Source organism: Camelus dromedarius, chromosome 11, assembly GCF_036321535.1.
Source record: "Camelus dromedarius isolate mCamDro1 chromosome 11, mCamDro1.pat, whole genome shotgun sequence".
NCBI classification, from domain to species: Eukaryota; Metazoa; Chordata; class Mammalia; order Artiodactyla; family Camelidae; genus Camelus; species Camelus dromedarius.
Genome location: NC_087446.1, coordinates 8,170,636 through 8,191,831, shown reverse-complemented (window position 1 = coordinate 8,191,831; position 21,196 = coordinate 8,170,636). Strand labels below are relative to the sequence as shown.

Below are 21,196 nucleotides of genomic sequence, written 5' to 3'. Positions count from 1 at the left end.
AAGAACCAGAAGCCGGGGTTGGGGGTGTAGGTGCTTCATGGCTGTTGGAAGCACTTTATTCCCTCTTACTGTTTGTGTCCTGACCTTGACGTCCATGTCAGAAGCCTCTTGGGAAGAACCTCCCACTCCCATAGGAACTAGCCTGGCTGGTTATTTCTGGAAAGCTGACCACTCTGTTCAATTTTAGTATATGTGCTGCCAAAGCGAGCACTGACCACTCTGTTCAAATGTCACAATGTCCAGAGTCGGTGTGTTCCCGAGGTCTGTTTGGAAAACCAGACTTTGTTGCTCAGGAAGCCTGTTTCCACCCCTTACCAATCCTCCTGCGTGCGCCCTCTACTGGCTGCCCGTTCAGCTCCTGTTGGTTCCTCTCCCGCTCTGACCTCAGCCACTTTGCTACCTTCTGGAAATTCCTCACCATTTCTCCTTTGTTGGATGCCTCCTTTCCTGTTTTCCAGTCCTGCTATCCATCTTTCTCTCATTTCAGCTTGCATTTTATTAACTGGTTGCTTGACTGACATTTTACTGGGATTTTAGGAGGGAGGAAAGAGAAATGCTTGGGGTCACTTTGGAATCTTGGACCAGAGCACTCACCATAGAGAAAACTCTTAAGAAATGGGAGGATAGGATGAACTATCTACCTATCTGGTGGTGGATGACAGCAAGCCCCTGTCCTTGTCCCCCCAGGGCCTGTACAACAAGCCCAGCATGGAATGGCCACGGTGGAAGAAATGAAGACTACGAATGGGGCCAACAGCATGCGCTTCCTCTCACAAAGCCGGTCCCAAGGCTCGTTACTGCAGCTGATGAGTGTCCAACCTGTCAGAGGTGGACACTGAGGGCAGGCCCTCGATGTGGTGCCATCCTTCAAGGAGATGGGCTGGAAATTTCATGGCAAGTTGATTACATTGGACTTTTTTCCTACTGGAGGGGTCAGCTGTTCACACTTACCACACCGGACACCCACTCAGGATGCGGGTTTGCCTTCCCTGTCCTCAGTGTCTATGCTGTCACCACCACCATCATCCTGTGGAGCTGGGGCCGTTGAGCTGTTTCTCCCTCTTTCACTGACACTTTCATGGCTGTGGCCACCACCATCCCCTGCCACTGGGTGGCCACGTGGCCTCTTATCTGTTCTTCCCACTGCCTGTCCTGTTCCCATCCGGTCTCTACTCTCTTCCAGGGACGAACCCAAGTACAGATGTGCTTGGAGGGATCTCCTGACTCTCACTCATGTTGGCTCTGACTACTACTCTCTGGGTTCAGTCAGGTGTGCTGAGCTTGGCTGAACAGAATAGTAGATGAGAGTCAGCCCATGACAGTCCTGGGTTCCAGACCCTGCAATGGCAGAGACCTGGGATGCTGACCACTCCTAGGCTCCAGGACGGAATATTCTTGGCAGGAAGCAGAGAAAAGATGGAGAAGAAATCAGAAGCACTGCCCAGCCTCTGATGAGACCCTGCAAGGACCACGACAGTGGGCGTCCCCCTCCCGCCTCCGTCTCCACTCCCATTTCCAGCTCCCAATCACTTTCCCACCTATCACCAGAATTAATCTGTACACTACATCTGGAAGTCTAAGAAAACTAAAGGACATGTCCAAGATCATGGCCAGTGACTGGCAGACCTGGGGCCAAGGTCCCCGTCTGCTGCCCCCAGAGCTGGAGCTCTTTCGCTGGCACAGCTGTGACACAATCACAAGGAATGATCGGATGCTCAAGAGCTTTTTTAAAATCATCTTTAATGTACTTTTAATAATTTTTGCCTCATTTACCAGATAAATCATCTAAATAAATAGATGCTATACAGTCTCTTACCAATAACTATCAGTACAAAAATAAAACCGTGCTCTGCGTCCACTCTAGCTCTCCCCGCACACACTGTCGGAAAAGGCATGTGCTTGGAATTGACTCGTGCCCCCAACCCCTCCCAAATACATTCATTTAGTCTGAACAAAGCTCATGCTCATTCTGTGCAAAGGAAGCGTTCTTGTGCTAAGACCTTGAGGCCAGGCTGGCCAATTATAAAGCAAAAGCTACACCACCTGACAAGCGAAGCGCCTTCCCTGGGGCAGGAGCAGAGGAGGAAGGTGGCTATGGGACCACAATCCTAAGAGCAGTGGTGGTCCTCGTGTGGCCCGGCAGCATTACAAGTGCCGTGCCAGGGTGGAGAACATTCTCCTTGCCCCACCCTGCAGCAAAAGAAAAGTACCAACCGGTCTCTCTACATTCAAAACAGGTGGGGCTGGGGGAAGGCAAGGCAGGTGGTCCAACTTTTTCAATGTTCCCCCCCAAGTGAGTACTGGCCTTCTCGGGTGGCGGTGGGGTGGGGTGGGGGGGTCATGTCTGCCTTGCCCCTCTCACCCAAGCCTGCTGAGTCGCTCAGGGCCGGTGGAGGCCTACAAGGCCACTCTCAACCCCTCATGAGGTCTCGTCCTGGGTCCTGGGCAGGAAGGTCCTAACAGCCCGCAGTCCTTCCCCCAGGGAGTCTCCACCACAGCTCCTGAGTCCTGCTCCCAGGGTCAGAGAGCAGGGAGCCCTGTGGGCCCTGAAGGCCTGAGAGGGAGGCAAGAAGTCTTCTACTGCAGCAGCCGCCTAATCCCACAAAAGAGCTGGGCAAACCTGCAAACTGCACAAACATCTCTTCAACGTGAGGAAGGAGGAGGCCCCATGTCCCCTAGGGGAGGGGGAGTGTGACTTCTATTGGAAGCTGCCAGCCGAGTCCCAAAGCCAGGGCCAACAGCATTCTGATAGAACGAGGCCCCTGCCCACTGCCCTCCTCCCCTCTGCTGGGACCCCCTGTTCTGGGACAGCCCCCAGCTCAGGCTGCCCTTCCCCTCCGCAGGGTTCTTTCCCTGGTCCACCCCCACATACTCCTCTAGACTCAACCCCCTAGGCTCGGGGTGAATCAAGTCATCTGGTGGGTGGGGGAGAGCCATCCCCCAATGGAAGCACTGAATTGACCCTGGACAACGAAGGAATAAGGAGGAAGGAGAGACAGAGACTCAGGGATCTGGGATCTTGCCAGCAGGGCACCCCAAACAAAAATGGGGGGCAGGCTCTCTTTGGTTTGGGAACTTGGGAAGAAAGGGTCTAGAGAAAGAACTGCCCTATTTGAGCCTCAGCAAGATTCTACTGACTTCCTCAAGTCAGGCTGTGGAGACAGCCCTGGAAGAGGGCAGCAGGGAGACTGGAGTGCCTGGTCTGAGGGGAGGGAGCCAGCCTTTCTCTTGCTCCCCTGGTGCCCACCCTTAACCTGGCTTTTTCTCTCCTACAGGGCCTGGAGAGGGGAGCGGTCACTCCTCACTGCCGGAGAAGCTACTAGGCCACAGGGCACATTTGTATAGACCAGAAACTGAGTGCCCCCTCCTCTGGCAGACACAGCCTCTTGCCAGGGCGTGGGGCTTGTCCACACCCTGATGCACCATCCACTACAGCATGACCACAGGAAGACATGGCAGAGGTCCCCCTGACAGGAAAACAAGGTTAGCCCCAGCTGCAGCACTGAGGGTGGATGGAGAGGAGACAGAGTGGAAGGAGGAATGGCGTCAGGAGTTGAGGGCTGTCCTGAGAAGGTGGTGGGACGCTCCCTCCCTCCCTGACCACCCACATCTGGGTTGGCTGAGTCAGAAGGGAGGGCAAAAAAAGAGGGAAAAGGGAAGGGCTGGAAAGTCACCTGAGTCAGAGGGAACGGGAGCCCAGGGATGGAGGGGAGAACAGAGCTCAAGTGCTTCAGAGCTGGTGCTGGTGCACAGCACACCTGCACGGAGGACACTTGCGCACCTGCGGCTGGCCAGGTGAATCTGCAAGACTGCATCCGCATGCCTGGAGCATCGGAGGCCATCCCCTTCCCTCAAACACACACACCGGCTGGACCCTTGCCCTCCACTGACAGCTGCCAGCACACCGAGTTGGACAGATCCTGTCAGGTGAAGTGCTGAGCAAGGTGCGGTGAGTGAGGGGTGCCCGTGGCAAACTTTTGTGCTGTGGATCACCCTCTCCATTCACCTGGTAAGAGTTTCTAAACAGGAGGTTTGCAAGACGCACTGCACACATCTGTGGACATGTGCACGCAGTCATGTGGGCAGTATGCACACACCCACGCAGCTGGGTGTGCAAGGGAGCAGTTTTCACAGGTCAGGTGAGGGGGGAGCTCTCAGTGGAAGGAGCTCAGCTGGCAGCCGCCCCCAGGGAAATGGAGAGATCTTTCTAAAGGGACAGGGTGGCCCACTCCACAATCTCAAAGCCTCCTCCAGCCCCTTAGCTCTCTGACCCAATCACTTTTGGTCAAAGCCAGCCTCCATATCCCCCCCACAAAGCTGGAGTGGAAAGTTAAAAATAAAGAGCGCCCCCCACCCCGCCCAACATACACACACACACACACACACACAAACACACATACACACACATCACACAAGAAAAGGGGAAACCAACCAGAAAGGCTGGGTGGGCTGCTCAATGGGGAGGGTTCAGGCCTTCCTCCTTTGTTCTGGGACCAGCCGCTGTCTATCTAGAGAAGAATCGTGACAGAAGTGTCCCTGTCCCCAACCTGCCTTGGAGATGGTACCCCACCTGACAGAGCAGCGCCAGGCCCCCCCCAGGCCCAGCCGTAGACACATCTGCGGCCTCTCTGTAAACATCCTCGCAGAGAAAGGGGCGGGGCGAAGGGAGAGTGTGGGGATTTCACCCCCTTCTCCTGTTCAATGTTTCTTTTGTTAAATAAAATAATTATCCCGCCCCTCCCCCTCCCCCTTTCTGGAAATCCCCACCCCAAGCCCAAAAGAAAACAGTTTAAGAAGAATAAAAATGGTGATTCAGAACTTCCCGCTGCGGTCTCGGAAGAAGCCCTCGGCTGCCTGGGCCTCGCGGAAGGTGACGGTGATGGAGTTGGCCGTGATATCGGTCACTGTCACTTCACTTGGGGGGAGCGTGGGTGTCCAGGAAGGGGGCCCCTCGGCCAGATCTGCATCTGCTGCAGCCACGGGACAAAGAAAGAAAGACGGGGACAGCGTTGGCAACAAGGTGGGGAAGGTGGGAGTGGGCGGCAGCATGTCGACCACCTCCCATCCCACCCCCAACACCAGACCATCTTCTGAGTCTCCAGCCAGGGCAGGGCTGGTTCAAGGACGGACACACAGGAGGAGGTAGCTACATTTATCTTCCCAGGCTGGACACGAGCTCATCCCGAGCAGGGCCATAGGAAGAGCGCCGGGCTGGGCGCCAGGGCCCCCGCAGGCTGCGTGGCCTACAGAGCACCCAGGCCCTCTCTGGGCATGGGGCCAGCTGGGCCTGACGACTCGAGGGGCCTTTCCAGCTCTGAGGGGCCCTGGGCCTGGCCGCCTTACCCTCCTCTTCGGGGGGCTGCTCAGCAGGCTCCCACTCGCTGGCCGCCTGCAGGACGTCCGTGGCCGGTGACTCCTGAGGGAAGAGCTCCCGTCGATGGCTGTGACTCTCCAGGTTGGGCCCGCGGGGCGGGAACTTCTTGCGTGAGAGCCGCAGGTACTTGTGGGCCTTGCGGGGCTTGCGGAGCGGGAAGGGCAAGGTGGGCACCAAGGGGCCCTTGTCCACCAGCTCGGGCGCCCCCGCCTTGACCACCCCCTCGGGGCTCCCGCTGCCGAGTGGGCGCGTCAGGGAGAAGCAGAGCTTCTCCTTGCCCTTGGCCTTGTGGGAGCTCCGCAGGTCCATGCTGTACAGCCGCTGCGGGGGCAAGCCAGGGCACGGCGGGTCAGCCCTGCCCTCCCACCCACTGCCGCGCCTTTGCTCATGCTGTTCCTCCCACCCGGAGTGCCCTTCCCCACGTTTCCCAGCTAGAAGCCCGCCACCCCCCCACCCCCCACCCGCACCCCTCACCGCCCAGAGTGCTGCCCTTGACCAGACCCAGCCCTGGCCCCACGGCCTGGCCCAGCGCAGCCCACGGGTGCGGCCTTATCTCCCCAGCGCTCTAAGTGGCTCAGGGACAGGACCACAGGGCATACTCCTTTGGTACACAGCAGAAGAGCACACAAGGCTACAAACTGAAAACTCACCAACAAAAACCAAACCTGGATTGATGAGGCAGATAAATTAAGGAATTATTCTTCACTATAGGATAGGAATCTTTGTTTCTAAAGGGCCCCCAAAAGCTGAAACAGCCAGCTCGCCAGGGCTATGGTGGTAGGCGCAGGGCTCTGAAATTTCTTGGGGCAAGTCAACCAAGGGGCACACACAGCACTGGGTGCACCGTGTCACCCAGCCACAGGGATGGTGCACTGCCAGCTGCCTGCAGACACCCTGGGACCCCTCCAGGGCACTCCTTGGCTCTGAGCTGCAGTGGCCCTACCAGGGTCCAGCCCTCTGTTGACATCCTGCTCACTCTCGTTAAAATGGGCTGGGAGGCACATTCTTCCACCATTCAAAGGCTGAAGTTTTGTCATTTGTGGATCTGTCTTATTGACTTTGGGGGAAATTTATACAAATCCAAGAAAGATCCTTGATGCTTAAATGTTGGGAGGGCCTGGATCACTCTCGGACAGTACCTTCTTCTATGACCTGTCACCAGAGGCCAAGAGCTCCCAGGAAGAGAGTGAGGCCATCAAATGGGACCTGTAAGTCAAAGTTTTGCCCCATCTCAAGTTGGGAGCAAAGATCTCATGTGCAAACTCCATTCCCAGTCCCACCTGCTAATGGCCATCACTCGGCAGGGGGTGTGGGTTGTTACGGTAATGGGAGGAGGGCTGAACCCAGAGGAGATTGCGAAAATACTGCAATGTTAAGAGGGCTTATCCTATATGCAGCTTTATCAACACCCACTCCTTCAGCCTAGCTCTTAGGCTATCATCACAGGACTAGTAAACTCTCATACAATTCTGTCCTCCTCTACCTCACCATGGGAAAATTACAGCCAATAACAGATCCAGGAGCACCAGGAGTCAGCTCTGGGCTTTAATCCAATTGTGTGATTCTGGGTAAACTACTGGCCTCCCTAAGCCTCAGTTTCTTCATCAGTGAAATGATGCAGAAACTGACACAGCCAGCCTCCAAGACAGCTCCAAATACCCACCTCTGGGAATTCACACCTGTGTGGAGTCCCCTCTACACTGAATACTGTGGTGTGGGACTTTCGAGGTTAAGTCACTTAAGACACTGTGCTTTGTCCTTGCTCTCTGTCTTGGATTGCCCACTCTGGGGGAAGCTAGTGGCCATACTGGGAGGCCACCCAGTGGTGCCATGGAGAGGTCCAGTGGTGAGGAACCAGGCCTCCTGTCTACATCCAGCACTGATACACTGGGCATGAGTAGCCACACTGGAAACAGATCACTCAGGCCCTTGTCAAATCTTCAAGTGAGTGGTTCCCAGAAGACATCATGGCTGTAACCTGAACTAGAATCACTAAGGACCAGCTAAAGCACTCCCAAATTCCTGACCCACCAAGACTGTGTGATATAGTAAGTGTTTATTGCTCTAAGTTAGCTCAGTTTATTGCTAAGTTGTTACACAGCAATAGATGACTGATACACCTTCCCTGTAGGTTTGGTGTGCAGATGAAGTGTGTTCATTTGTGAAGAGCATGGAGCCCAGAGTTTAGCATGGAGAAGATGTTTGACTGATGCTACTCCCCTTCCCAGGACCCAATTCACACCAAATTCTGTGGAACCTGCCCACGGCTGGAAGGCAGGCCCATCTATTCTGGCAAAAGCCTCAGGTGATTTACAATTAAGAGTGAACAGGAGGCTGGGCACGGCTCACACTGCACGTGGACCAAGAGGCCTTGTTTTTTGGCTTTAAATACCTGGGTGAGCCTTATTAAATTAAGGGCAGCACATAATCTTATCATCCTGATTTTACACATGAAAAAACAAGCTCAGAGGCTTGCCTTCAATCACATAACTACATTACTTGAGGCTCCATCCTCTTTTCAGTGCAAACCAGAGAAGGCAGCAAAGTGTCCCCAAGACCTGGGTAATACGGGCTGCCAGAGTCTAGACCCCACCTGGGGCAGAGGGTTTCTTCTCACTCAAAATAACACATTTCTAGGACATTCTAAGGGTATGGTTTCAGAATCCTAGGACTCTCCTTTTCTTGGATTCTAAAATTCCACACACTTCAGTTTCCTCTGAAACTTATGTTTCTAAGGTTCTCAAATACTACAATTTTGTATTTTAGGGACTTTGAGCATCAAAAAGGCTCATTTACAAGATTCTTAGCTTTGAAAATTCTAGGATCCCATGAGCCATACATTCACCCCACCTCCCTCCACAGCATCTCCCACCCACGGTGTCTTCTCGGGCACCAGCCCCACCTTCTGACTTTTCCCAACTCCTTCCACTGAAACATACTCATTAAGTGCCTGGCTCTACCCCACAGAGCCCTGGGCAGAGGCCAGGAGGGTTAGTGGTTCAGCTGAATTAGCTGGTGCAAATGCTCTAATGGGGCAGGGGCTGGTGCAAGGAGCAAGGGGGCCCTGTGGGCGGGCACCAGAGCTGGCGGGGTTACCTGCAGCAGAAGCCGCTTGGGTTTCGGACCTCTCTTCCTATACCCCGACGCTCGGTCTCTCTCCTCCCTGGGGTGCAAAGCAGATGGCAGAAGAAAAGGAAACACTGGTGACATTTAAGGGAAAGGCATCCGCTCCACCCGGCCCCCTGCTGTCTATGGGGAAGGGGGACACTCTCTACAGGCCATCCCCAAACCTGCCTTACGGCTTCTCCCATCACTTTCTTTAGGCCATAACAATGGGGTCGCATGTTCAACTCCCAGGGCTCCGCCTTCCCATCTGACTAAAGGTGAGGACACAGCCACTGGTCCCAATTGCTGAGGTGGGACTTGGGGGCATCTCCAAAAATATGTGGGTCTTCACAGCTCCAGGGGCGTGCCAAGCTCTGCTCTTCATGCCACTGGGAACGCCCCCCAAAACAATGCAGTTCCAGTTTCTGCTCTTAGGAAACTTGTATAGAAACCTCTCAATCAAATTTGCCTTGAATGTCCCAGGGGAGCTAATGAGAAGGCAGGCGAGTCCTTCGTACCTACATGAAGCTCTCCCCAGATTTCCCCCATTTGGCCTCTGCACGGACCACTCCCACTTGTCTGTACAGTCTGGCTGGGGAGGGGACAGAAAAACTAGCCCATATTCAGGCCCCAGTAGATGCCACTCTCTGCTGGATGCCCTCCTCACATCCAAACACAACACATGAGGCACAACCTGAGGGCACGTACAAAGCCACATGACACACAGAGGCCCCAAGGCCATGCTGGAAGTGGTGGGAAAATTCATCCTGTTTCACTTCATTCCACTCATACTTTCTGTAGCCTTAGGCCAGTCTCTCAACCTGAGCCCAGCTAAGCCAGTGGATCTGTGGAGTCTGTTTTCGAGGTTCGCTCCTCCTGGAGGCAGCCCAGACATCAGACTCCAGGAGCACTGAAGAAGGGCCCTCCCTCCCCATGGAGTTGGCCTCAGCAGGTCTGCTGTGGGGCCCGAGAACCCGCTTTTGAGAGAAGCACCCAGGGCATGTGATACCCATGCCAGGCCAGGCCTCCCAAACCCCTAGGGCAAGAATCATCTCAGAACCCGGTGCTGGGCGCCAGGACACCCTGCTCCAGGCCCAGCTCTACCCTGACCGATGGGAGACCTTGGCTGGGCCTCAGTTTTCTTGTCTGGGCCTCAGTTTTCTTGTCTGGAGCCAAGAGCTTCCCTTCTTAGATGACCCCAGGGCTCCTGGAAGGAGCAAGGGAGGTCCTTGCTATTTCTCAAAATGCGGGGTAAAAAGACTGAAATAACAGAGGAAGAGAGAGGGAAGGAACAGAAGAAAGAGGAAAAGGAGGAAGTGGGGGCGGGGGCAAAAGGAAAGGACCTCGGGGTGGGGGAAGGATAATATGTATTTATTACATTTGTGTAAGTGTTGTTTATTATTATTTTTAGTATCATGTCCTGGACACTCTGTACAAGGCACTGCTCTCAATGCTTTAACCCTCACAGCCACCCAAGAGGGAGGCACGATTTCTAGCCTCATTTTATCGCTGAGGCATAGACAGATTAAGTCAGTTGCCTGATGCCACAATTTTAACAATTTCTGCCACTGAAGATGCTGAGCTCTGGGCTCCAGGCCTGGCCAGGTCAGGCCTGGGGGCCGAGACAGGGCCAGCGGGGCAGGCCCGGAGCCCAGGCCACATGACCTGGCCTCCCATCTGCAGCATCCCTGCTCCTGCCCTGCAAACTGTGTGAGGAGGGCTGGGAGGTTAAGGTGGGGGCATTCATTCTGTCCAGTCCTTACCTACTGAGGGCCTGGTTTCTGTCAGCCTTGGACCCTCTGCCCATCAGTATCCAGGGCGTAGCCCCAGCAAGCCCTGACTGCCCTCTTGGCTCCTCCATTAAAGTCCCCTGGCCAGACTCCTGAGTATCTTAAATACCCTGCAAAGCAGGTGTTAAAATGGTCATCACCCACCTTCCACCCCCACCTCACCAAGACCCAGAAAGAAGGAGGAAGTCAAGTCACACAGTGGGTCTGTAGAATCCGCTAAGCTCCTCATTTGTTCCTTAACTATTGACTTTTCTGGCTCATTCAAAACAACATCCAAGTCCTCTACCAGGATTCACAGGGCCCTCCCTGGGCTGCGTTCCTCATTCCTGCAGCTGTCCCTCCCCTCCCCCATGCCTTACCCTGCCTCATCACTGACCCCTGCCCCACCCACACCACCCAGCCAGCCACACTCAGAGCCCCACTTGCCTCCATGCTGGCCCTCACAGGCCCTCACCCCAGGGCCTCTGCACTCACTGTGCTCTCCACCCGAGATGTTCTTCTCTAAAATACCTACTGGGCTTATTCCGTTACTTAGCTAAGGCTCTGGTCAAACACCACCACCTACCACCCCACTGAAACCAGCAACCCCTGCCCAGCCCTCACTCCCTGCCCCGACCCTGTCTGTGCAGCAGTCAGCACCATCCGTATCTGGTGTACTTTTCACTGCAGGTCTCCCTCCACACTGGAATGTGAGCCCCGTGAGAGCAGGGACATTAGTTGATTTTGTTCCTTGCCCCCAATTCCTGGAGCAGTGCCCGGTACATAGAAGGACCTCAATAAAGATTTGTTGAACAAATGAAAGAACGAATTAGCTGACTCCTTATTACCCTTAGGAAGACATTCACACAAGTCCTTTGAATCAGCAGCACAAGACCTCCTAGGGGAGAAGCCATCAGAAGGGGGCGAGGAGGGGCAGAGGAGCAACAGCGACTTGGAGTCAGGAGCCTCCCCAGGCGAAATCCTACTTGGGCTGCTTCCCAGCTGTGAGGTTCCCAGACAAGTCCCTTAGCTCTTCAGAGCCTCAGTTTCCTCATCTGTCAGATGAGACCCTCATCCTTGTCTCAAGAGGTTATCAAAAGGAGACAAATAAAAATGATGATTTTATAAAACGGGCCCAAACGGTACAGGGTCGATGGGTCAGGGTGAGGCAGAAAGACTGGGCAGCTGACTGGTAGGGAGGTTGGTAACGTTGGGGCTCATGCAGCGAAGGGAATGGCTAGATTATGCTCACAAGGCCCTCCCACAAGGAGAAACAACATTTTTATCAAAGGCTCCCTGCAAAGATGTGCCCTCATGGCCCATCAGAGGAGCTGCCAATCACTGACCAACCTGCAGAATCACAGCAGAGCACTGGCAGAGCAGGAGACTGGGGCCCGGAGGGGCAGCTTTGCCCAGGGCCACCCACCGAGGAGGTGACCAAGCAGGAGGCACCAGAACTCAGATATCCTGGCTCCAAAGCCACACTCCCTCCTCTGGCCTTTCTTGAGTTCCATCAGACTTGGTGAGAGGGTGACTTGGGGGAGTCTCTCTCTGGTCCATCACTGGGCATGGCTGGGCATGACTGACCCTGCTGCCCCATGCATGCAGGGTGCCTCTGTGTCCATTTTCACCTCCTTTGCTGCAACTGAAACCCCTACCTTGAAACTCCTACATTCTGGGAGATCGGGGCAGGTGTTATTGGGGGTGGCCAACAACAGCAGAGAGACTGAGGCCTGGGGTGGTCAGCTGAGTGGCCAATATCACCCAGCAGCAGGAAGGAGCCAGGGCCCTTGCTGTCCCAGAACCTGGTGCCCACCACCTTCGCCCAGCTGCAGACTAGACTGGGCTGTCCCTGCCAGACCCCTGCCCCCATGCCCGTGCCCTTTGTTCAGAGCCAAGCCAGCAGCATCTCCCTAAGAAAACCTCAGAGCCTGCCTTCCACACAGCCCCATGGCAGGCTGAGCCCCCTTACTTCTCCTCATAGGCCATGACCAGGCGGGGGTCCAGGATGTGCTCCTCCGGCTCCCACGTGCTGTACCTGTGGAGAGGAACAAGAGGTCAGAGCTGCTCTGCCTACCCTCCCACCCCCAATTAGGAAGCCATAGCTGCTCCACCAGGGCCACTGTCTGCAGGACTCTGTGCCCTCCTGGTCCAGTGTAACTGTCACCTAATCCCATGTCCCTGGCCACCCAGGCTAGGTTGGGGGCCTCCTGGGGGCTTCAGTGACACCGGAACTCCCCCCATTCTGAGCACTGATCACACCACCCTATAAATGACTGTGTCCAGCTCCCAACTAGACCCCCCTGTTCACTTCAGGTGAAGAGGGCAGGTCCTCTAAGTCCCCAGATTCCATCCCAATAAGAGGCAAGAGCAAATGAAGATCAGGGGCTCTGGCCTCAGACTGCCCAGGTTCAAAGCCCAGGTCTGCTCTTGCTAGCTGTGCAACATTAAACAATTTATTCAACACCTCTGTACTGATTTTCCCATCTGTAAAGGGCTCTTGTGCTGATTAAATGCATTCACGTGTCTATTTTGAGCAGCGCCTGGTGCACAGGAAGTGTTCCGTGCTTATTATCGTTCTGGTACCCAGCCCCCCCCATGCCCCAGCCTGGCCTCTGCCCCGGCTGAGCTGCTCCCTCCCTCTCCACACACATCTGCACACAGCAGGAATTTGGTGACTGAATGGTGCAGGGATCCTACAGCAGACACCCCCGAGGTATTTCCACAAGGGATCTTCCACCACTTCCAGACCAGACAGCATTCCCTGTGGGACAGACCCGGGCATTTCCAGAGCTCAGCCATCCTCCTTCCACCTGCACTATTATTTACTTAGTATCTGCCTTTAAATCAGTTCACTTTTTTCTTGTTGTTTAAATAATTTTCTTTGAAAAGCAGATTTTATATGACTTCCATAAATGGAACGAGTGCCCCAGTCCTCCGGTCAACTGCTTCACTCATCCTTTAAGAGTCGGGTCCTTGTAGCTTTCCCTGACATCCTTTCTAAGCTGTCCCACTTCCAACAGAATGAACCCTCCCCTCTGCTGCTCTCCAGGACCTTGCTGCTCATGGCACCTGCCATACTTATTGATAAATCAGGCTGGTGTCCTGGCTGGAAGATTGCAACCCCTTCCCAGAGCGCCCAGCCCAGGCCCCAGCCCCCAGGTGTTCTAGGAATGGCTGGAGAAGCCACCGCAGAGTTTTGCTCACCCTGAAGAAATGCTGAAAGTGAAACCGAGGTTTAATAGTTCACGTAAAGCCCAAACTACAAACAACCAGAAGCTGGCAGACTTCAAACCTTCCTCCCCCAACAACAAAGGCTCAATTTCCTCAACTGTAACCAGTAAGAAGAGAGAGGGCATTTTGTGTTCCTCTTTTGTCCCCTTCCTGGCCCTCTCTCTTTCTCTAGTTGAAGTGTCTCTTCAGTGCTCTCGTCTGCTCTGCCCTGCCCATTTCCCCACTGCCCTGCCTATTTTTTGTTGATGTAGCTGCTATGTGGTTCCTGGCAAGTCCCTCACCTTCTCTGTACTTCAATTCCTCCTCTTAAGAATAACCACCACCACCACAGTAACAGCAAGAGGCCGGAGCCCGACTACCACAGGGACTCAGCCATTTCTTGTAACACCCTTATGAGGTAGGTTATAGGTAAGAAACTGAGGTAAAGAAGTTAAGCATCTTGCCAAGGTTACTGAGCCAGTAAATGCCAGTCTGCAGTTAGAACTAGTTGAATCTTGGTTACCCTCTCCCTTTGGGTCCCTCACATGTCAAGGTATCTGGTTCTCCACTGGATCGTGAAGTCTGGGAGAGAGGCACTATTTGATTGGCCACGTCTTCATCGTCTGACCCGGGGCCTAGCACATAGTGGGTGCACAGAAAGGGTCAGAGGACTTAGCGGGACTATTTCTGGCCTGGGGCAGTCGGGGTGACTAAGGCAATGGCAGAGGGTGAGACTTGGCAGCAGGAAGCCTGGCCCTGCTCGATGGTGGGGAAGGCCGGGGAGTGGGGGAGCGTTGCACAAGCGCCTCACCCTCTCGGACACCCCCGCCCCTCCTAAAGCGGAGGCCATCACCGGCTCTCCGCCCTCCGCACTGTGGGGAGCTAGAGGCCACAGCGAAGGCCAACAAGCTTTTGAGAACAGCTGGGCGCAGGCAGGACGGAGCGCGCAGCCGGCGGAGTCCACCCTGGGAGAGGTCGAGGGATGGGTCTCCGGGCCCGTGTGGCCGGGCGCTGCGCGCAGAGGTACGGAACGTCAGCAGCGCAGGGACCCAGCACTCAGTGGAGGCCCGAGGGATCCACTTCACTGTGCCGCGCGCCCCGCCCACCGAGCGCGCGCGCTCGCACGCAAGCACGCACGGGGGTGCGCGCGACCAGACTGCCCGACCGACCAATGGGGGGCGGGGGCGGGGACGGCGCGCGCCGGCTTAGAGGTAAACACGGCCACGTGACCGCCGCCCCGCCTCGCCCACCACTGCCCTCCCTCGAGCCAGGGTAAACAAGCTCCAGGCCGCCCCGCTTGGGACCCGCCGCGCAGGCCCCCATCGGGCCAGGGGCGGGGTGCCCCGCTGAGCCAGGCCCGCCCCAGCCCCCTACTCTGATTTAGAGGTGCCCAAATGAGAAGCCATGCGGGGGGCTTCCGGCGAGAGTGCCCAGGGCGGCGGTGAGACAAGAGAGTCCGTTGCTGGAGCCTCCATTTCCTCATTGGTGAAGAGGGGCTACCAACAGTATCTGACTTCTAAGGTTGATGTGACGATTAGATACGTTAAGCTGCATAAAGCACTTAGATCAATGTGGTACATAATAAAAGCAAACAAGCGTTAATTAAATCAATATCAAAAGCCTAGAGAGCGCAAACACACACCTGCCAGGGCCAAACGCTGGACTCTGTGTTGCCACTACTCAACCTGGCCTTGGTGGCCAAAGAAGCGCCTCCTCTGGGTCTGGTACTGTTATGAACCCTTTTTTTTTTTTTTTTGTCTCAGACAGCCTTCCGCAGGGCTTCGTGAGGCTAGAGCTCCGTCTTACAGGTAGGGAAATGGAGGTACCCATAGTTCAAATCGTCCCACCTGCATGAGCCTGGGCAAGCACTCCAATGCGGAGGGTTGCTGTTTCCCCATCTGTAAAATGGGTTGCCATGAGGCAATGCTATGGGCTAATGTCTGATATTAATAGGGGTTTATTGCTAGGTAGCCTGGTTATTGCTGTACCCACTGATAATATCATTACTAAAGCTCCATGGGGGTTATCCTCTCTCCAGATGGGGCAGCATCTGAGGGTAGGACAGAGAAAAGGAAAGCGTTTGCAAAGGGGTAGCAGCAGGGTCCTGGGCAGGCTGAGATGAGAGTGGGGTATCTGTGGGTCTCTTCGAGGCTAAGAGCACCTGTAGCTGATTATTTAACATCTTCTGCCTTGTGCCCCCAGACCCTCCCTGTGCCTTTTGCTGTTCCTTCCTGAACAAGCAAGATAGCTCCTCTGCCCCATCTGCTGGGGAGGAAGGGCAGTCATTTGTCTGCTGTTCGGAGAGAAAATAGCCAAGGCATGAAAAGGCTTAACAGGGGCCTGGAACAGAGTAAGTGTTCGTTTAAATCAGGGTTTCTGTTATTAATAATAAGCTTCCTTAATCAGGGTGATAAGGGTGCTGCGGAGCATGAGACTGACTCCCGTCTCACCCAGGCTGGCAGTGCCCTAGCCAAGGCTCCCAGGCTCGCAAGGAGCACTCTGCCCAACTACTCACTCCCTACTCTTTCTCGGCCTCTTCTCCAAGTAAGGCCCCCTGAGGAGGGGAGACTGAAAACCAAGTGGGTTACAAAGGAGCCCTGGTTCTCCTGCTTCTCCAACTGAAGCTGTTCTCCCAAGTGAAGTGGGGTGTGGTGCAGTGGATGGCATAAATTGGGTACCACACTACACCAGGTTGGCAGTTATATTATTGTAATGATCTCCTTTCTCTGGGCCTCAGTTTCCCCATCTGAAAAATGAGAGGACTGATCTAAATGATTGCTAAGGCTACTTTGGGCTCCTGTGAGGAATGGAATCCCCCAAATGCCTCTCCCACTCAGGGGAGACCTAGAAACCAACATTTACTAAGTACACATTCCCTAAGTGCTTGGTCTGGCCTAAGCATGCACCAGGTACTCTATATCCATCATCTAATCCTCAAAACAATGCTGTGACAGAGACTTTATTCCAATTTGGAGATGAGGAAGCAGAGGTCCTACCATGTTGAGGAACTTCCCAAGGGCTCACAGCTGTCTAGCTGCGAGCCAGGTCAGGAACCCAGGACCAAAATGTGGTGGAGCCAGAGATGCTCCAGGTCATCTATCCAAACAGGGCTCCCAGAACCCCCTTGGGGGTCACAAAAGGCAGTCATGAGGGCCCATCTGGTGGTCTCAGCATGTTAGGAAAAAAGTGGCCTCAGGGCTGGGACACAAACCAGCAGAACCATGGAGGGACTGCTCCTGGAGTGCCAGGTCCTTCCCCCGACTGAAGCTCTGATGGGCAGATGTATTAATTTGGGATTAAGAAAAGTGGGAGAAGGAAATTTAAATAGATAAGTACCTCTGTTTAGAGAAGGGAGTCTACAGAGGAGGAAGAATAGCCAACAGTGCCTTGAAGGCCAACAGACTGGTGAACACACTCCCATGTAATGCCTTCTGGTGCAGAAGCTAAGGGGGGAGTGAGTACCCAGGGAATATGCCCCCCACCCCTAGCATCATCTTTTTCTAGCTCTCCTGCTCCTCTTACTGCCTCTTCACCCAGGCGGGAAGTCTACCTCTCATCTGCCCAGTGGAGGAGGGGACTATCCTTGTCCCAGGTGTTTGGGAAGCGGCAGCAGGGGCAGCAGGAATGAACAAGTGCATCACCTGGTTGGCCAGCCATCAAACCTAATCATCAAGATCCCTGCAGGCCATCCTGAATACACCCCAGGCCTTTCAATGCACAAAGCGAGAGAGCAGGGCCTGGACTATTGAACCCATTTTGCAAACAGGGAAGTTAAGGCAGCATGGGCTGTCTTCCCCCCTGCTGCCTCTCACTATCACATGTCCAAGACACTCCCAGGACCCAATACCTGGTCACCCCCCCTCCCCCACCCACCAGCAAAGCAGAACAGCACTAGCACAGACAGGCAGCAGAGCCCTGGGCAGAGGGGGATTCCAGGAGTCAGTCTCCAGGAGGCAGGGCAGGGAGGTGGGACACCCACAGACCAATGAGGAGGCCCCAGCACCTGCTCATTCCTTTCCTAGTCCCAACAACTCCCTGCTGGGAGGTGATTGGTTAGTGAGGGGATTCCTGATTGGGCCTTAGCAGGAGGGTGGAGCACCTGGGAGAGGTCCTGGACCCAGCCCCCTGCCCCCTAACTGGGAGATGGAGGAGGCACAGAAGAGATACCTGAAAGTGGAGAGGCCCAGGTCAAGCCTGCCTCCACTGGCTATGTGCCCTAAGGCAAGCTGCTTACCTTCTCTAGGCCTGTTTCCTCATCGTTAGAGATCAGGACCACAGCTGCCTCACAAGGCTGTACCAGAACCTACTCTGTAGACTGGCTCCGTCCCTAGCTCTATGGCACTGAGGACTGGTGCCCCACTGGCTAGACTTGTCTTGCCTAACCCCATGAACAGCCACCTGGCACAGTACTTGCTGTAGTTTGAGGGCCCCTCCACCTTGCAGGCAGCCATCTCTGAAACCAAGATGCTGGGCCTTCACATCCCAGGTGCCAGGGGAGCCCAGATCCAACCAGAAGATGGAGGGCGACTGAGGGTGGCCCACCTTGACCCTCATGTGCTTCAAGGCCCTCAACTGGCAGAGGGGAAATTGAGGCCCAGAGAAGATGGTGATTTAATCAAGGTCTGCTGGCCATTACTACGGCAGTGGGAGTGAAAAGCTAGGCAGGAGAGAGGGTAAAATGTGGACGGGAGGAAGTACAGGCAGGCAGACACTCACACACAAAGGAGACTTACTTTGGAGGCCATCCTTTCCACTTCACCAGATATTCGACTTTACCCTGGAAGAAAGAGAGAGAAGGAGACATGGTGAGATACACAGATGCCCCTATGACCACTCGCAGGATAGTAAGGCCCAATCCCCTCTGCAGACAGATGTCCCCTAACATAGTCAGGGACCTCCCCACCAGATCTCCACCAACCAGAGATCCCCAAACTTTGGCTGCTGCATAACCACCCTAGACTGTCCTCCCTACTAGAGCACAGGAGTGCACTGGGCCCCAGTCACCTCTTGGGCTTCTGTGGCAGGAGCATGGAGCTCGCCTTGTGTAGGGAAACTGAGACCCTGTGGGGATGTGTGTGGCCAGAGACCCAGTGTCCAGTGGCCCAGTGCTAAGACCACAGTTCTCTTTCCTTTTTATATCAGAAGACTCTCCAAGTCCTAGAAAACTCTTCCCGGGGGTGTCCCACATGGCTCTATCCCTGTAAGCCCCATCCCTATGAGAGGCTGCCTCTGGCACAGAGGTGACAGGCCAGTGACTCCAACTCTAAACCCACTCTAATCTCTGATCCTGGCAGGCCCCTAGAGAAAGCTGACAAAATCTTCACCTTGAGACAGGATGATCACCTCTCCAGTAGTTAGAAAATAAAGCCAGTTTCCTTCCTTCCTCACAGGTGACACAGGAAGTGACAGGGGCCTTTAAAAGTTCCCAGTCCAGCCCTGTCTGATGGGTGATACCCCTCCACATTGGACCAAGACACGTCCACCTCCTCAGAGGCCTGCCCTGGCCACCCTTCCTAATAACCTCCCTCCCACCTTACAGTTCTCTTCCCAACACAGCCTAGTTGGAAGGCATCTGTATTTTCTTTCACTGTGTCTCCTCTGCCAGGATGCCAGCTCCATGAGGGAAGGAGCTCCCTCCCTGGGGCTTAGAATAGTGCCTGGTACCTAACAGATCCTCAATGACTTTATTTTGAATGAATAGCTAAAGGAATGATGCTCCTGGCTCTACCCCCTCAAGCCCCATGTAGAAGGAGGGTAATTATTGTACCTGCTTAGGCTACAGCATGGAAAGCACTGGGCTTTGTGGAATAAATTAAAATCGAGGAAACCCTGGGGAAGGGAGATGGAGGAGGGGCAGCCCCGACTTGAAGACAGAAAGCAACCCCATTGAAGCTGGGGGAAGAAAAGAAGGTCCTGGCCCACCCTGACTGTCACCCTTAGCCCAACATGCCAGGACTGAGTTTTCTCTCTTGAAAGATGAGCTGGCAATCAGCCAACTGGAGCTCCTGCTCTACCACCATCTCTAACTTGCTGTGTGACCTTGACCAGGTCACTTCTCCAGCCCAGGCCTCAGTTTGTCTTTGTCAAATGCGAAGAGATGAACTCTAAGACCCCTCCCAGCCCTGCCGCTGGAGCCTCCCAAGGGGCTGCAGAGAGATAAGGGCAAAGGACGGTGATGAGTGCCGGGACAGGAACTTTCCCCCAAAGACTTCCATTCCCAACCTCCTGTCTGGGGCCAAACCACTTTGCAAACGTGTGCACAGGAAGTGTGCACGGCCAAAGTCCAGCCTGGAGGCGTGGGGACCGAACCAAGCGGAACAGAAGCCTCCTTAAATTGCAGCGTGTATGTTTTGGAGGCGGAGGCGAAGGCGAAGGGGGAGGAGCTTCCAGGATGCCCAGGCGCTGTAGGCGGCTTCACTGAGCCCTGCCGAGAGGGGCTGGGAGTTGGGGTGGGGAAGACAGAGGGGTGTGCACTGGAAGAGGGGGAGACACGTGGAGGTGGGGGTGTGGAGGGGATCGGAAAAGGTCGAAGTCTGGCAGTTAGAGTTAAGAGGCTGGAGAAGGCTTTTCCAAAGCTCCGCCTCCAACTTCAAAGGACTTGGCACCAGGAGTCCAGAGTCCTGTGTTCAAGACCCAGCTCCGACGCGAACCTACGAGGCAAGCCGTTTCTTCAGTTTGGGCCTCAGTCTCCCCATATTTGGAATGAGGGGAGGATGAGAAAGGATGGCATTCAGGATCCCGACAATCCGATCCTAATCTCCAGCTCTGGCGCGTTCAGCTGCCCCCAGCATGCTGGGGCGACAACTTTTATACTACTCGCCCTACAAGGTGGCAGGGGAAACTGAGGCACGGGCTGGGGGGATACGAGTCCGGCAGCGAGGGGCTGCCTGGGCCCACTCGCCTCACTTTCTCCCTCGCCTCCAGCGTGGAGGGAACAGTGCTGGGGACAGGAAGGGACCCCACAGGGGTCCTGGGAGCCGCCCCCGGGCAGCCTCACCTTCCGCACGCGCTTCTTCCGGATGCTCTCCACGGCGAACACCTGCTCGCCGATGGCTGACAGCTCCATGCGGGGCGGCGGGCGAGAGGGCCCGGGGCCGGGCCGGGCCGGGGGCGGAGCTGCGGGGCCGCGGCTGCGGCGCGCGATGCTCGGGCCGGCGGGGTCCCAGTCACCCTCGCCCGGGCGCGCACGCGCACGCGCACGCGCGCACACCCCCTCGCGCTCCCTCACGCTGCCGACGTTCCATTTTTGAACCTGCGCAACGTTTTCCTCGGCGCGCGCGAGCCGGCGAGCGAGCGCGCGGGGAGGGGGCGGGGCGGGGCGAGGCGGGGCGGGGGCTCGGCTCGCGCCGGGCAGGTCACGCCCCTCCCTCCTACCCTTCCTCCCCGGCTCCGCCCCCTCTAGGCCCCGCCCCCGACGGAGCTCCGCCCCGCCCGAGCCGCGGGCCGCGCGCCGCTCACTGGAGCCGCGGGCTCGCGGGACTTACTTGGCGCGTGCGCCGCTCCGCGCCGGGGTGGGACGAGATCTTAATACCCAGACGCGTTTCCTAAAATCCTCCCGGTGACTCTGAGGGGCCGGAAACGGCATGACTCCAGTTGGGCAGGTGGGGACCCGGGCAGAGCGGAGAGGCCATTTTCCGCACCTCCCGCCAAAGACAGATGGGGTCGCTGCGTAGACCCTCGGGCGGCGGGAGCGCGGGGACGGCCGAGGTTTCCCAACCTGTCCGGGCGTCACAGC

General features: G+C 55.6%; 1 protein-coding gene and 1 long non-coding RNA gene across 4 annotated transcripts; one reads left to right on the top strand and one right to left on the bottom strand.

Annotated features, from left to right (window-relative positions):
• Positions 1–1,723: 1,723 nt before the first annotated feature.
• Positions 1,724–20,715, bottom strand: CBX7 (chromobox 7). Of its 3 annotated transcripts, none has more exons than XM_064491434.1 (6): positions 20,459–20,715; positions 18,195–18,238; positions 12,221–12,286; positions 8,471–8,537; positions 5,344–5,695; positions 1,724–4,967 (listed from the first exon to the last, which is right to left on the bottom strand). In XM_064491434.1, exons 1-6 carry the CDS (start codon positions 20,525–20,527, stop codon positions 4,813–4,815), a joined length of 753 nt encoding a protein of 250 aa, XP_064347504.1. In that variant the 5' UTR covers positions 20,528–20,715; the 3' UTR covers positions 1,724–4,812. The 3 variants fall into 3 exon arrangements, with proteins under 3 accessions (XP_064347504.1, XP_064347503.1, XP_064347505.1); XM_064491433.1 differs by having other exon boundaries at positions 1,724–4,970; positions 20,459–20,710; XM_064491435.1 differs by having other exon boundaries at positions 1,724–4,970; positions 5,344–5,416; positions 20,459–20,708.
• On the top strand, positions 13,645–20,011 carry LOC135322513 (uncharacterized). Its single transcript, XR_010383104.1, has 3 exons — positions 13,645–13,879; positions 15,225–15,269; positions 18,852–20,011. It is a non-coding gene; the product is annotated as an uncharacterized LOC135322513 (long non-coding RNA).
• Positions 20,716–21,196: the final 481 nt, after the last annotated feature.